This window comes from Dipodomys ordii, unplaced genomic scaffold, assembly GCF_000151885.1.
Source record: "Dipodomys ordii isolate 6190 unplaced genomic scaffold, Dord_2.0 Scaffold4, whole genome shotgun sequence".
NCBI classification, from domain to species: domain Eukaryota; kingdom Metazoa; phylum Chordata; class Mammalia; order Rodentia; family Heteromyidae; genus Dipodomys; species Dipodomys ordii.
The window spans coordinates 33,593,014-33,609,335 of NW_012267220.1; the positions used below are offsets into that span (position 1 = coordinate 33,593,014).

The window sequence follows — 16,322 nt, forward strand, 5'->3', positions numbered from 1 at the left end:
AGACCATTATCTCCAATCAACCAGCAAAAAGCTGGAACTGGAGATGTGGCTCAAGTGGTAGAGCACTAGCCTTATCAAACCCTACGTTCAAATCATGGTAATGGCACAGAAAACCAACTTCAAACCAAAAAACTACCATCAAAAGACAGAAACCCTACTTTTATTTGGGACCAAGCACCAACAAATGCACACAGCTAAGTGCACCAGAAAGAGAGGAAGGTATGGGTTGGACAGTGCCCCTCTGTTCTACCTGGATTCAGCACTTTTAGGCTTCGAGAAAATCACCATGAGATGTGAGGAGCTCATTTCTCCTTTCTCCCCCTGGCTCCTGAAGCTATCTCATGATACAGTTTTTGAGATATCTTTTAGATTTTGATAAAAGCTAAGCATGGACTGTCCATGAAAGCCAGCTACATATATAAACCTTGATATTTTCATACAATAGTTTTTGTTTTAATTGAAATTTCACTGCCCTCAAACTGGATCCCAGTTCTTTAAAAACAGAAATTGATACTGTGGTTCCTATACAATGGTAGTTTCTTTCTGTGTCCCGATGGAAAGGAATTACTCAATTAGAATAGTTGCTTTTTGAATTATGTATGTGTATATGTGCACACACATATATGAATATGAATACATGTATATGAATTGAAATTTGGCTGTTTGAAACTGGGCACTGGTGGCTCACGCCTGTCATCCTAACTACTCAGGCGGCTGAGATCTAAGCGTCTCAGTTCAAAGCCAGCCAGGCAGGAAAGTCTGTGAGACTCTAATCTCCAAAAACCACTCAGAAAATGGAAAGTGACACTGTGGCTCAAGTGGTAGAGTGCTTGCCTTGAGCTGAAGAGCTGAGGGACAGCACCCAGGCCCGGAGTTCAAGCCCCACAACCAACAATTAATTAATTAATTAATTTTGGTGTTTGAGATCAAACCCAGGGCCTCACACATTCTAAGCAAGCGCTATACCACACTGTTTAAATAAGGTTTATCTAATTGAGCCCATTTAATTCTCTCAGTGGTTTGCCTGTGGAGCAAGCCTGTACTTGGTCCTTGAGACCTAATCCTGGTTGTGTTTTTGGAACAGATGTGGTTTTCCTTGGGGAACGACCAGATTGCCAAATAACTGGAAAGAGACAAGGGGGAAGAAAGTGTAAGTAAGTTGACAGGCACAGCACATGTGGCCCCTTGTGGCCACTTGTGTCATCTAACCATGGCGGGGAGTTATTTGGTTGGCAGGAAGACATAGGAGCTTGCAAGTTCAAGAATGAAAACAAACCAAAATGGCTCACGTTTTTTTCATGATAGAAGGCAAAGAGGAGTCACTTTGAGCATGACCAAGTGAGAGCAGAAGCAGAGAACTTTGAGGTTGGTGTCAGTGTTTGCCCACTGTCCATACCATCCTGTAATCTCATGCTGGGTGCTTCTGTGGAGCTCTTAGTGAGTCAATCAAGATAAGTGAACAAACAGAAACTTATGGAGGTCAGAGGTTCATTCTTGTACCTACCTGTGAGCTTCCACCTGCTGTAGCGTGGAACCCCCAGTAGGGCCCTCAGAAAATGTTTGAGCTCCCCAGAACTGAACTCAAAGGGTTAGAAAGCACCCAAAGAGAGACCTTGCTAACTAAGCCAACTCTGTTGCTTTCCCTCCTTTTCTTTTTAGAGCTGCTGCTGCCCCCTGCTGGAATTGGAAGTCGTTTTCTAGAGGAAAATATTTTGGCTCTGCTTTTTTTTTTTTCCCCCTGGTCTTGGGACTTGAACTCCTGGCCTAGACTCTGTCCCTGAGCCTCTCTGTGCTCAAGGCTAGAGATTTACCACTTGAGCCACAGCGCCACTTCTGGGTTTTTTTGTTGATGTGGCATGAAGAAATTGAACCCAGGGCTTCATCCATGCTAGGCAAGCACTCTACCACTAAGCTACATTCTCAGCCCTCCATATTTTTGTCTAGAACATTCCTCAGCTTAACTCTCCAAGGCCTGCAATGGTTGAGGCCTAGGTGAATTTTCAGGACAGATCTGGGTAGTACTTTGAGAAAAGATCCTTTTCTGAGTGAAGACATATGGTCATACATATCTTGGGAATGTAGCAGAGGGATTTGGCCTTAATGTAATTAAAAGTGGGGTTTGATGATGATGATGATGGTGGTGGTGGTGGTGGTGGTGGTGACAATAATGTAGTTGTACAGAGATCATAGGTCCATAACGTTCTTTTTAAATAATTTTATTATTAGTAGTACAAAGAGATTTCCATTTAACATAACAGCTTTTAAATATAATGCATCTTGATCAGTGCCACCCCTTTCATTATTCTCCCTCATCTCTTCCCATCCCTTCAACCTACCTGGCTCCATTTTCACAGCTGCACATTGAATATTATGACTGCAGTTGCCTATCTTTCCTCTCTCCGTTTATCTGCCCTCCTTACCTTAACTTCTATTCCATAACAACATATTCCAGCTTCCTGCTGTTCATTTTGTTAAACTGTTTGTTGTTGAAAGGAGTTCTTGTGTTCTGGTAGTTCTAGTAGAAAGATGACTACATTAAGAGTGAGTAGAACTCAAAGCTGGATGAGCCATGAACCTTGAGCGTTGGTCTTCCAGGACACGTGTTCTTGTCTGTAAAGCCAAAAGGCTGGAGTAGCAGTGAAGGAGAGAGGAAGTTTTACAAAAGATGGGGAGCAAGCCCCCTGACACTGCCTGAAGCAGCTCTACTTTGGACTTTTATTTATAGGGTGTCAAATAAGATATTGCAGAGGAAAAAACACCAATGTCCTCAAAAGTCCTCAAACTTCTGATTTCTGAGGTCCCTTCCAGCCCTAATGGTGTGATTTTATGAATTTAAACTTGAGCCAGCAGCTTGAATGTTGAAATTCCAGTGCCAAAACCGGCCCATGTAAGTGCTGTGGATGTTTTGCAGGCAGACAGCCCTGAAGACATGCACAGCTGGATCAAGGCAATTGGGGCAGCTGTCCAGGCCCTCAAGTGTCACCCCAGAGTAAGTCACTTCCGTTCTGTCGTACAGTGTCGACTTAAGAGATAAATTTTCCTTAAGCGAATGTTTTTATTTGGTGATGTAGGCAGGCAGCCCAGGCCTTACATGCAGCTGAAGCTACAGGCCAGCTAGCTTGTTTTTCTCTTTCTTTACTAATTTGGGTAAACATTTTTCTTTTCCTTTTTTTTTCTTTTTGCAGGGGGGGAGGGGTGCAGGGGGAGGGTTAGAGGACGTAAGTTCAGATTGGACAGAGACATGGAGTGTCTTCTGTGTCCTGCAAGGCTCACTGCTAGGTATATGCTGACACATGGAGTGAATTCTGATTACCTTTTTATTTATATATTTGTTTTGCACTGGTCCTGGGATTTGAACTCAGTACTAGGTGCTGTCCTTAGTTTTTTGTTTTTTTTTTTTCTGTGAGTTGTGGGGCTTGAACTCAGGGCCTAGATGCTGTCCCTAAGCTCTGTTTTGCTCAAGACTGGTGCTCTACCACTTTCAGCCATAGTACCACTTCTGGTTTTCTGGTTGCTAATTGGAGGTAAGAGTCTTTCAGGCTGGCTTTGAGCCACAGTTCTTAGACTCAGCACCCTGAGTAGCACTTGGCAACTTTTTAATTAATTAATTTTATTTTAAGATTTTTAAAATTGTTATTATAAAGGTGATATGTACAGACGGTTTAATTTATTTTTAAGATGGGATTTGGCTGTGTTGATAACCTGGCTCTGATCTTCTGGGATGGAGTGACCTTCCTGTCTCAAACCCCCATGGAAGGCACAGTTTGGACTGCAGGTGTACCCTACAGTTCTGGCTTTGTTGAACACAGCCAGATTTTGCAGACATATGTCTCCAGACGAGGAAGTTGTGGTTCTGGGTGGGCATTGCTCCTGCAACTTTGGAATAAATATCGTTAGAAAAACCCCTTACTTGCTGTTATTTCTTCTCTTTTATGTTTCTAGGAAATGTCTTTTTCCAGATCCATTTCTTTGACTCGGCCTGGAGGCCCCAGCCTTCCAGCTGGGCCTACCTCTGTCTTGTGGAGAGGGCGGCTGCCTGTGGAAGAAAAGAAAGCCCTCAGCAAGGCTCCTTCTGTGGCCTCCTCTTGGCAACCCTGGACACCTGTCCCCCAGGCCCGGGAAAAGCTCCTTCCAGCCCAGGAGGCTCCAGAGGACTCGCTGTTCCTGCCCCGACTCGGGGAGAGCAATACTGATGGGGTGTCACCAAGTTCCCGGATAAGGCACAGATCAGAGCCCCAACATCCCAAGGAGAAACCATTCATGTTCAACCTCGATGATGAAAACATACGGACCTCTGATGTGTGATGGAGCCCAGTGCCATGGGAGGGGCAAAGGGAGATGTGACTCAGTTTCTCTACCCTGTTGGCTGGAGGACAGTCAAAAGGCCTTTAGGGCCTCATATTCCTGTGGATGCTCTATGAGAATGGCCCATCCAGATGGCTTTTTTGTTGTTGTTGTTTTATTATCAATGCAGTATATTTAATTTAGGAAAATCACTAGGTTAGACTCATAGGCATATTCAGTGGAGAGAGCATTCTTTGATGCTGTTGAACTCTTCCAAGGTCATCCTGGAAGAGGTCATTTTCAGTGCTTTCTCATTGGAAGGAGGTTGGGAGTTCAGTTTCATCCCTCACCAAGTTTTATTTCCTTGTCCTAGTTTTAGGTTCTTTTCTTCTTTGGGTTTTAGTTCTCTTTGGTTTTCAGTTCATACACAGTTGTCTGGTTTTCTCCCCATTGCTTTTTATTGGCTAACATTTGGGGATCAGTAAGGTGACATTAACTCAGACCAAAGGTACTGGGGTAGGGGAGACCCACGCTCCATCTTGACTGGGTTCCATCTTAGAGCTGGTGCTAGAATCTAGGGGTGGCCCTCAAAATCACAGCAGATCACCAAGAGACCTCCCAGAGGAAGAGGTAGGGATCTCTTTTGAGGCATGAAGATGCTTCAATTCCAGCAAGTTTTGAGGATTACTGTTTTCCTCTTGTTGCTCTGTGAATCCCACTGCTGTCGATGTGGGAAACAGACTTACCAGTCTAGTTCTGCATCAGGGCCCAAGTATGGGTTCATCAGTGTTAAATGTTATGACCATGGAGAACAGAACAGACATTGCTCCCAAAACTGTTATTTGATAAGTGTGTGATCAGTCACCTGGGTGCTGAGGATAGATGGATGTTAATTCATCCTGCTGACCATTTTGGCTTTAGGTTTGCTAGCACAGGGCCTCTTGTGGCTTTTTCTGTTCAAGGCTAGCACTCTACCACATTTGTCACAGTTCTATTTCTGGCTTTTTGCTGGTTAATTGAGATAAGAGTCTCACAGACTTTCCTGCCTAGGCATATTTAGTAGCTAGGATTTATAGGCATGAGCTGCCAGCACCTGGCTCTGCTAAGTGTTTTTGATCCATGTTTTCTAGAAAGGAGAAAGTTTTGTTTTGGTGGAGACAGACTGTCTTGACTTCTTGCCTTGCGAATCCTCTATTGAATAGGACATTTGTCTAATAGTAAGTGTTGTATATTGGGTGTCTGTTGATTGCTTTTTCTCTCTCCTCCTGTTGCCCTTTGGATGAAGTCAGGTGCACTTGCATGTCAAACTCTGTAATCTGATGATGTATTTACCACTGGGCAGATAAAAGATAATCTTAGGATATTAATGTTTTTTAAGGAACACAAAATGGCATAAAGACATTTAGTAAGAGGTTTTCAATTGCTGGCTTGAGATTGCCCAGGTCTCAGAAGAACCTAGAAGACTGAATTTCCCACCCCAATTTTAGCATGTGCCTTCTTCCATTGTATGAGGTATTATTTCCATGTCCTTAAGAGCATTTGTCTCTTCAACTTCTGTATGGAAGTTGGAGAGAGGCCTAGTGGTAGGCTAGTACTCTACCACATGAGCCACCTCTCCACATCTGGCTTTTTTGGTGGTTGATTGGAGTTGAGAGTCTCATGAACTTTCCTTTTTTGGGGGGGGGGTCCGGTCATGGGGCCTGAACTCTGGGCCTGGGCGCTGTCCCTCAGCTCTTCAGCTCAAGGCAACGCTCTACCACTTGAGCCCCAGCGCCACTTCCGGCTTTTTTTCTTTTTGCTTATGTGGTGCTGAGGAATCGAACCCAGGGCCTCATGCATGCAAGGCAAGCGCTCTACCACTGAGCCACCTTCCCAGCCCCATCTCGTGAACTTTCTTATCAGGCTGGGTTTGAACCACGATCCTCAGATTTCAGCCTTCTGAGTAGCTAGGATTGTAGGCATGTGCTACCAGTGTCTGGCAAGCAAACCACTTTTCACCAAGTAAATCCCTGCTCCTGTGTTGCTACTAAAGCAGAAGAGAAAGCATATGAAGAGTTCAGTGGCTTGGGGGTAGGAAGGAGTATAGTTACCCTGAAGTCTGGATTACAGCTGTCTCACAATTAGGTTTGTCCTCATGTTCCTGAATTTCCCTCTCTTTAAAAATAAACTATTGAGTACTTTTTATTTCTCAGAAATTCTTGGTTTGGGAATTATTTATGTATGAGTCTGTGTTAAGTAGCCTGATTTTAAAAAGCTGTTCCAAATTCCTAAAGCCTCTTATCTCTGGTTTTATCTTCAGATTTTCCTCCAGAAAATTATTTACTTAGTCCATGAAATGCACAATGTGAGATGTGAAATTAATGAAAACAAATTAGGAACTTTTGAAGTGTCTTTAAACATTCCCTGACTCATGGAAATGATGTCATCTTTTGGTGTTTTAAGTTGTCACAATCAACCATTTCTCTTTTTAACATGAAGTCCCTGCTAGAAATCTTCTAATAGTAATCACTATTGCTAAATTAATTGGCCATTTTAGTAAGCTGATTGGTTTCTTATTCAGCAAGTTTTGTTTGAGAGTATGCTAGATTATATAAACAATCCGTCTTTTATTTTCATAAAGGGAAAACAAGGACTTTCTTTCAAGGATTCTAATAGCAAATACTTAGGAATTCCAAGTGAGAGCATTGTTAATGTAATTCCAATATCAGAAAAATAGAATTGTCTTCTCTGCAGCTTAAAATAATTTACATTCCAAAAACCTTCTTTCAGTTTGTTTTCTGTCCATATTTCTCTCTTTCTGGAAAAAAAAATATCATAGTCTTTTTGCTTGTTAGGTTGGTTTTGTTTGTTGAGACAAGATCTCTCTGTGTCGCCCAGGTTGGCTTTGAACTCACAATCCTCCTGTTGCAGCTTCCTGAGTGCTAGGATTTCAGGGACATGCCAGCATGCCTGGCCTGCCATTCTTTTAATGTGATGAAAAGATGGTGCATATATTACTGAAGCATTAGTTTTAAATGTATACAAAGGAACCCGATGAAAAAATCAGGAAGGGAGTGCTAGTTAGCAGTCAAATATATAGGCTCTGAAATTCATCTTAAGGGTTATTGGTGAGGTTGTAGCATTTTCTTCATGGAATAAAAACTATCTCTTAGTTGGCTCTTCCAATGAGGCTTCTTAAGTCTTGATTGATAGGAGAAACAGTATTAGCTGAACTGCTTGTCATGTTATTCTTGAGAGCTTTGATGGACTTGCTTTTACTCAAGATCAAGTGGAGTTTGGTAAAAATAGTTTGTCTGGAGAGTGACCTCAGGTCCAAACAGTGGCAGTCCATTCTGGATACAAAGCTAAGCTCCTGTGAGAGTTGATTTTAAGCTCCAGATTTTTAGTTTACTGAGAGCAAGTTTTTGTTTTCTTGTATTCTGAACATAAATGTACACTGATATGTACTGTAAGATGTATGGCGAAATAGCGGAGCAGTAGGACTTGATAGGTTTGCTTTCAATGTTAAGTAGAGAAACAGGCACAGGGAAGTGTAATGCACCCTTGAAACTGAGTTTCTTAAGTTAGCTTTGTTTAACTTGGAGCATGTCAAAGATGAACAGGTTATATATATTAACCAACATCCCCTCCACCCTCTTGTCTGTTATTGCCTGCAGGAGTCAATTACAGTCACGCATACCAGATAAAGTTTGAATAAGTGAACATTTGGCAAAGCACAGTGTGACCCCCTCTCCTTGCTTGACAGTCGTGTTTCTCTTGTGAAATGCACTCCACGTGGGTGCAGGGAAACAGGCTTCTCATTTTATGTGATCTTTTAATTGGTATGTAGCAACAAATAATTTTCTAAGCTTGTTTTGTTGCTTGTTTTGTAATAAAACCATGTGAAATCTTGAAATATAGCTATGTGTTTTTCTAACACAGACCTTCCAGCCGTGGGTGGGTGACATGGCATATCGGTCTACTGCATTACTGGTTTTAATGGATTTCAGGAGGCAGGCCCCTTAGGGGTCAAAGCTGGGGGACCTCCCATCACGGTTGCGGGGAGGGGGGGTCCTGGCCCTGGGGCGGGACGGGTGGTGGGAATGGTGTGTGCCAGGCTCTGCCCCTTAAAGCCTTAGAGGTTGGCAGAGGCGACATCCGGGCCAGGAAGGGCGCTTGTGAGCCCAGAGTGAAGTAAGTGGAAGCTTACAGGGCAGGGGACATGATGCATAGACCGCTGCTGCAGCCAGCTGGGCTGGGACAATTCCTCCTGCTATGGCTGTTGCTACCTCTGCCGCCTGAGCTCAGAGTGGAGGCCAGGAGGTTCCGAGCCTCGCCGCCTTGCCCGGAGACCTGTGATCCGACACGCTGTCCCCCTTTGCCCACCTGCTCGGCGGGGACGACGCCAGTGCTCGACCGCTGCCGCTGCTGCCGGGTCTGCGCCGCGGCCGAGGGCGAAGCCTGCGGCGGCACGCGGGGCCGGCCGTGCGCCCTGGGGCTGCGCTGCCAGGAACCCTTCCGCCGGGAGCCGGGGGGCGGCGCGCGGCTGGGCACCTGCGGCTGCCCGGAGACCGGGGCGGCCGTGTGCGGCAGCGACGGGCGCACCTACCCCAGCCTGTGCGCGCTCCGCGCCGAGAACCGCGCGGCGCGCCTCCGCGGTGCGCTCCCAGCCGTGCCCGTGCAGAAGGGCGGCTGCGGGGCTCTAGGTGAGCATGGGGTCGGCTCGCGCCCTCGGGACGAGGCTGAAACTTGAAGAAGCCTGTTAGGCCCGGGTGCCGCTGACTCACGCCTGTAATCCTCGCTACTCAGGAGGCTGAGATCTGAGGATTTGCATTTCAAAACCAGCTCCTAAGATTCTTCTCTGCAATTAACCAGCAAAAAGCTCAAAGTGGAGCTGTGGATCAAGGGGAAGTTTTTCCTTGGGCAGGAAAACTCAGGGACAGAGTCCAAGCCCTGAGTTCAAACCCCAAGACCCCGGCACACCCCCACACTGACACACCACCGTTATCATTTCTTCATTGCACTCATCACTGGGCCACTTGCCCAGGGCTTCAACAGGGCTTGGTCCCTGCTCCTTCCCCTTTGCTTTATCTGCCACGTGCTTTCCCCTCCTTCACCATTTTAAAATTTCTTCACCATTTGGTATCCCATGGCATAGCTGCATGGGTGGGAGGGGCTCTTGACACCTCTTAGGAGAGCGGGGGGAGCAGGGGAGAGGGGAGGGGCATCCTCGGAGAGATTTGAAGTGTGATGCCTGACTGGCCAGGAAGCCAGGTTCCCACTGGCCCCAAGCAAGGAGCATTTCTTCACAGGGACCGGAAGCGCAGGCCGACTCCGCAGCAAGTACAACTTCATCGCAGCGGTGGTGGAGAAGGTGGCGCCAGCTGTGGTTCACTTGCAGCTGTTCCGCAGGTAAAGCACGCAGGGAGCATCTGCTGCCTGCTTCTGAGTTCCCTCCTACCCCAGGCCCTAAAGAACCCTAATGGTGGTTTAAAACAAACAGACTCTCTCTCTCTCTCTCCCTGTCTCTGTCTCTCACACACACATTCTCTCTCTTCCTCCTCTCTCTCCCTTTCTCTCTCTCTCTCTGTCTCTGTCTCTCTCACACACACATGCACACACACTCTCTCTTCCCCCTCTCTCTCCCTCTCCCTCTCCCTCTCTGTCTCTGTGTCTCTGTCTCTGTCTGTCTCTGTCTCTCTGTCTTTCTCTCTGTCTCTCTTTGTCTCTCTCTCTCACACACACACATACACACACACACTTTCTCTCTCTTCCCCCTCTCTCTCCCTCTCCCTCTCTGTCTCTGTGTCTCTGTCTCTGTCTCTCTGTGTCTCTGTCTTTCTCTGTCTCTCTCTCTGTCTCTCTCTGTCTCTCTCTCACACACACACACACACATACACACAGCTCCTGGGTAAGAGCTCTTGCTTAGCAGGCACTAGGCCTTGGAGTTCCATCCTCAGCACTGCAAAAGTAACAAAGGAAAAAAAAATCCATTCAAGGTTATCTGTCCAAAGAGCAAAACAAAAGGATTCTGACTTCCAAATCTGGGCTACCCTTGTGAGTTTAGGTGGTTGTAGCTTTTCCTTTGTTTTGCCCTTGTGTCCCACAGGCTAAATGTAGGAGGCCAGTGGGCAGGCATCTTGGTGGTGATTTGGCCCAATCCTCATTACTTGCATGACAGGAGATCCTGCACCAGGGTCCTGTGTTATAAGGCTAGGTGCTAGTGGAAACTTAGCCAGCATCAGACCCTGTTGAATCCTGACCTGTGTGGGTTCCTGATACTGTGACACAGGCCCACTTTTGCTTCCAGTATTACTGTTAAGTCTGACCTCTTTGTAGCAGACTTACAGGTTGCTGCACAGACCCACTAAAGCAGGGTGACAGTGGAAGAGGGAAGTCCTGCCACCCTCAATTATATTTGAAAGAGATGACTAGGGCACATTGCATGCAGTTCGTTTATTCATGGAGATGATGAAAATGCAGACAGGAAAAAAAACAAAATGTCTGAAAAACTATGATGGAGAACTGTTTAATACATGTAAGGTTCCCCAGGGATCCTCAGACAGGAGCTTGGTCCCCTGGTTGTCCTGCCCTCTGCTGATACTATTGTTTTCTGGAGACAGGTCCCCTCTGAGCAACCAGGAGATCCCCTCCTCCAGTGGCTCTGGCTTCATAGTGTCTGAGGATGGGCTCATTGTTACCAATGCTCATGTCCTCACCAACCAGCAGCGGATCCAGGTGGAGCTCCAGAGTGGGGTTCAGTATGAAGCCACTGTCAAAGACATTGATCATAAATTGGACCTTGCCCTGATTAAGATCGAGCCAAATGTGAGTAGTGGACAACCCACTCAGAAAGAGTCCACTTAGGATGCATATCTGGGGATTCTCAATAGCCTCTTTTCCACTTCATTATCATACCATGTCCTTTCCATCTCGTATGTACGCTTGTTTTCTACTTTCATTCTGTTCATTTTCTGTTTTAGTTTACTTTATTGTTATTGTAAAGGTGATATACAGAGGGGTTACAGTTACATAAGTCAATGAGTATTTCTTTTTGAAGAGTGTTACCTCTTCCCTCATTTTTCCCCCTCCCATCCCTACCCACAAATTATATAGTTCATTTTCAACATAATTACTAATGAGTACAGTGCTGCATTTGTTCACCCTTTGTCTCACCATTTTGGTGTCCTCTTTACCCTCCCCCAAACAGATAAACTTGCATATAAGACAAAATGTGCAGAAATCAAAAACAGAAGCAAAGGAGAAAAAGAAAAAAAGAAGCAAAATAACATAAAACCTCTTGTTTCCATTTCTTGGAGTTCATTTTGATAAACATCATTTTATATGATCATATGCCCCCATAGCTATTGAACCTTCGTGACCCTCTCCTAAGAATATCCTCCTTTGGTTTCACTGTGTGAATGCCTAGAATCCTGTAAATTTTATCATGTGCAAGTGCATTTTTTTGTTTTTTATCATCTAGTGTGTTTGCTTATAGATTTATAGGCACTTTCTAATTACAACAAATGAGGGAAACCATGCAACCTATGTTTCTTTGAGTCTGGCTTAATAATTCACTTAATCATTTTCTTTCATGACTGTCTTATATCCCTAACAATTTTTATGTTCTTTTTTCTTCTTTTGTGACGTCTTCTGCAGAGGCTATTTCTATTAAACTCATTCCTTTGCTTGGCTTAAGCTACTGGAAATTATTGCAGTGGGCTCACCCCTGCTAAGGAATGCTTTGCGGTTCTTTGTTGTACAAGGTATGATTTTCCATGTCAGAAACATCATGCAGTTCATAGGCTTTTTAGAATAGTGCCATCTCTTTAGCTGGGCATGGGTTGTTCACACCTGTAATCCTAGCTACTCAGGAGGCTAACATTGGAGGATCTTGATATAAAACTAGCCCAGATGGTCAAGTCTATAAGACTTTTATCACCAATTAACCATCAAAAAGTAGAATTGTGGCTCAGTGGTTGAGTGCCAGCCTTGAAGGAAAAAAAGCTAAAGAAGATGGGCCCTGAGTTCAAGTCCCAGCATGGGTACACAAGAGAAAGGGAGGGGATCTCAGACTCCATGGAGATCTACCTGAGAAAATCTACATGAGTAGATCTGAATCGGAATCAGCTGTTTGTGAGCATATTGCAGTTTGAGAAGTGCTATCCTGGGTGTTCCCTTTCTGTTTGTGGCTGATTCACTTTGACTATCAATTTTTGAGCTGGAATGTTGCTAAGTGAATTACTAATGTTCACCAATTACTTCCCTGGCAAGTTACTAATAGTGATTTCCACAGAGCAGTGATTTTCCATCTTAGAAGTAATCTTGATCCTCTGAACAAGATAGCTCGATGATATTGGACTGTGAGGAAGAAATACAAGGCAGTCAAAAACCTGAATAAGAGGGTGCTTTGTAGATAAATGCCCAAAGGACAGAGATAGTGTCATATGGGTTATATATGAATATTGACTGATTCTGCTCTTGATTTGTTCTTTCTTTGATCTTCTCTTCCTCCTTGCAGACTGACCTTCCAGTATTACTGCTGGGAAGATCATCTGACCTTCGGGCCGGTGAGTTTGTGGTGGCCTTGGGCAGCCCGTTTTCTCTACAGAACACTGTGACTGCAGGGATTGTTAGCACTACCCAGCGAGGAGGGAAGGAGCTGGGGCTGAAGGATTCGGACATGGACTATATTCAGACAGATGCCATCATTAATGTAAGTCACTTCAGGAAGTCCATCTTCAGCTCAAAAGATACTGGCAATGAACTCCAAGAAATGGAAACAAGGGATTTTTTTTGTACTGTTTGTGGGCTTTTTCCTTCTTCCCCCACCCTCTTTTGTTGCTGTTTTTTTTTATTTCTGTACCTTTGTCTTGTATGTAAGTTTAAGGCTGATTTGGGAAGGGGAAGGAAAAGCACAGAACCAGAGAGACAAAGGGTGAACCAATTCAGCAGTAAAACCCACTAGACACTATGTTGGAAATGAACTTTACAACTTTGTGTGTGGGGGGGAGGGAGTTTGGAGGGGAAAAACTGGGAGAGAATGAGGGAGAAGATGACACTGTCCAAAAGGAAATGCAGTCATTACCTGATTTATGTAACTGTAATCCCTCTGTGCATCACCTTTATAATAAAATTTCAAAAAAAAAAAAGATACTGGTAGGATTTAGTAAGAAGGAAACTCTGAGTGACCATGAAAGGATGGTTTACCACATTGTTAGAACTGAACTTGTTTGATTTGGGACTGGCATTCATGTTACCAGATGGTATCTCCGGTGACCTCTCACAGAGGTCACACTGCGGCAGAATGTGGGGTCCTTTTACTGCTTCTGTTTGCTTACAGTGACTTCAGTATTGGTAATGGCAGGTAGCATGAATTCCCCTGCGATAGTGGTGGCAGGTGCTTCCTAGAGTGAGTTGCTTCTGGAAGTTCTCACTGGGAGACTTGTATACATGACATGGGGAAATGCATTTGCTCACTTTACTGATGGCATTGTCAACTTTTTGTCTTTAGCATGGGAATTCTGGAGGGCCACTGGTAAACTTGGTAAGTGGTTGTTTTCTTGGTTATTTCATGTTTTCTTAACTTTCAAAGACTTTCTGAACTTTATGGCACAGGGTTGGGTGTTATTCCTGTGTAGAGAGTTGTGCAATGATGCCTTTTACTTCTTGGATCTTAAAGAAATGATTTAGAAAACATTTATAATATGTGATGGATTTGTCATTTTACTAAGAGCACCAGAGTTTTGGTTTGTGCGTGTATGTGCCTGCACACGTGCGTGCACGCACGCGCGCGCGCACACACACACACACACACACAGAGAAAAAGAAGAGTAAAATGAATGACAGAACAATGGGTTCTTGTTGTGGCTTCTCTGCCATCTATCCGCAGGTCAAGTCTAAAAATCTGAACAGATCATATAATGTAATTAGCATTTTCAGCACAGGGACAGTTGTTCATATGCAAAAATAGGAGGTCTTTAAGGATACATATTACATGCACAGTTGATCATTTGGCATCAATTTAGGTTTACTAAGGGTTTGGTTAATTATCTAATGAAAATAGAAAGGAAGAGGAAAACCTGGAAGTAAATCAGAACCAAAACTCTGATACTGAGATCTGAGGATTGTGGTTCAAAGCCAGCCCGGGCAGAAAAGTTTGTGAGACTCTTATCTTCAATTAACCACCAAAAAACTGGAAGTGGCACTGTGGCTCAAGTGGGTAGAGTACTTGCCTTGAACAGAAGAGCTCAGAGATAGTGCCCAAGCCAAGCGCAGAGTTTAAGCCTCACCACCACCAAAAAAAAAAAAAAAAAAGAGTCTATGGACTTTTCTTCCTGGGCTAATTTAGAGCCTCAGTCCTTAGATCTCAGCTTCCTGAGATTAGGAGTGTGAGCCACCACTGTCTGGCTGTATTGTACTCTTAAATTTTATGCAACACTTTTGAAAAGCCAATATTTCAAGTATATATATAATATGACATGTATATTATTTTAATATATAAACACACACATATTTATATATACACTACATATATATGTACATATACACATACATATGTATACTATATATATATATATATATATATATATGTAAGAGACTGTAGTCTCTTGGAAATTCTTGAAGGAGACTGCTTTTGTTTCCTCTTTAAATATTATATTTGCTTTTTTTGGAAGAAGGGCAGTGCTAGACTGGAACTTAAGCCCTTGCATGTGCTAGGCAAGTATTCTACAGATGAGCTGTGATTCCAGCTTATTGACTGCTTCTTATTTGCAATATTCCATACAATTACTTATGCCTGCCTTCCTTATTAGACAATGAATTCACTAGAGTAGAAGTGAAATACAGAATTTTGATCACATTCCAGATCTACTGCATTATAGTCTGTATTTTAATATAATCAGCAATTCCTTTTCTAGCCTTCCCATTACCTGGCAAAATCTGAAAAACAGTGAAGGGTATGAAGAAGAAAAGTCTTCCCTACCTCATAAGTTTAGTCCAACTACCTTTGCTTCCAAATGTCAGTTTTTCTAGTTCTTCTGAATAGTTTAATATTCAGCAATACTGAATATCCAAAAGCTTTCTTATCTTCAATGTTTTAGTTTCACGTAAGTACTAAAAAGGCAACTATTCTTTGTCCTCTTATTTGTATCAAAATATAATAAAGTATCACTCATTAAGAAAACCAATGTAACTTAATAAAGGAAAAATGATCTGGAGATTAAAAAGAAAATCCTCAGCAGCCTTGACCCTTTAGCCCCAAGTGAAGTGTACCCCATAAAGCTCCCTCATGTCTCTGTCTTGTCATACTAGCTCCTTGCAATCTAACATCTGTTGCTAAAGCATCTAGTCTACAGTGAGGGCATGCCACTGATTAGAGTTTACCATCTGGTGAGGAAGTGCAAATTTCCTCCTACCCTGGTTTTCTGACCGCAGGTGACTAGTTTCCCTCCTTTCCTTTGTTTGTTCTGATTTTTCAAAGCTTCATGACCCAATGATGGCTCCTTTCTTGCCAGGATGGAGATGTGATTGGCATAAACACACTGAAGGTGACTGCAGGAATCTCCTTTGCGATTCCCTCAGATCGCATTAGACAGTTCTTGTCAGAATACCATGAGCGCCAATTGAAAGGTGAAAACATGGGAGTTGTTTGCATACTCTTGTTTCCAAGAGCATCTTGTCTTTTATAGTGACAGCTGTTTAAATTGTGTGTGTGTGTGTGTGCCGCACGTGTGTGCAGCTTGAATTCAGGGCCTGGGCTTGTCCTATAGCATTTTTGCTCAAGGCTAGTGCTCTACCACTTGGACCACAACTTAACTTCCAGCTTTTTACTGGTTAAATGAAGATAAAAAGTCTCATAGACTTTCTTACCTGGGCTGGCTTTTAATCATCATCCTCGGATCTCAGCTGCCTGAGATGGCAGGATTATAGGCACGAGCCACTGGTGCCTGACCTGTTTGAATTCTTTTTTTTTTTTGGTCAGTCATGGGGCTTGAACTCTGGGCCTGGGCGCTGTCCCTCAGCTCTTCAGCTCAAGGCGAGCGCTCTACCACTTGAGC

General features: G+C 43.9%; 2 protein-coding genes across 2 annotated transcripts in view; both read left to right on the top strand.

Annotated features, from left to right (window-relative positions):
- Plekha2 (pleckstrin homology domain containing, family A (phosphoinositide binding specific) member 2) overlaps positions 1-5,313 on the top strand; it is a 73,237-nt gene extending 67,924 nt beyond the window's left edge. The window contains exons 11-12 of the mRNA XM_013024310.1: positions 2,912-2,989; positions 3,943-5,313. Of these exons, the coding sequence (XP_012879764.1) occupies positions 2,912-2,989; positions 3,943-4,305 (441 nt within the window). The 3' untranslated portion in view covers positions 4,306-5,313. The remainder of the gene's footprint in view (positions 1-2,911; positions 2,990-3,942) is intronic.
- A 3,175-nt stretch (positions 5,314-8,488) lies between these two features.
- The window catches only part of Htra4 (HtrA serine peptidase 4), a 14,409-nt gene continuing 6,575 nt past the window's right edge, over positions 8,489-16,322 (top strand). The window contains exons 1-6 of the mRNA XM_013025237.1: positions 8,489-8,969; positions 9,576-9,675; positions 10,887-11,091; positions 12,785-12,979; positions 13,778-13,810; positions 15,780-15,894. Of these exons, the coding sequence (XP_012880691.1) occupies positions 8,489-8,969; positions 9,576-9,675; positions 10,887-11,091; positions 12,785-12,979; positions 13,778-13,810; positions 15,780-15,894 (1,129 nt within the window). The remainder of the gene's footprint in view (positions 8,970-9,575; positions 9,676-10,886; positions 11,092-12,784; positions 12,980-13,777; positions 13,811-15,779; positions 15,895-16,322) is intronic.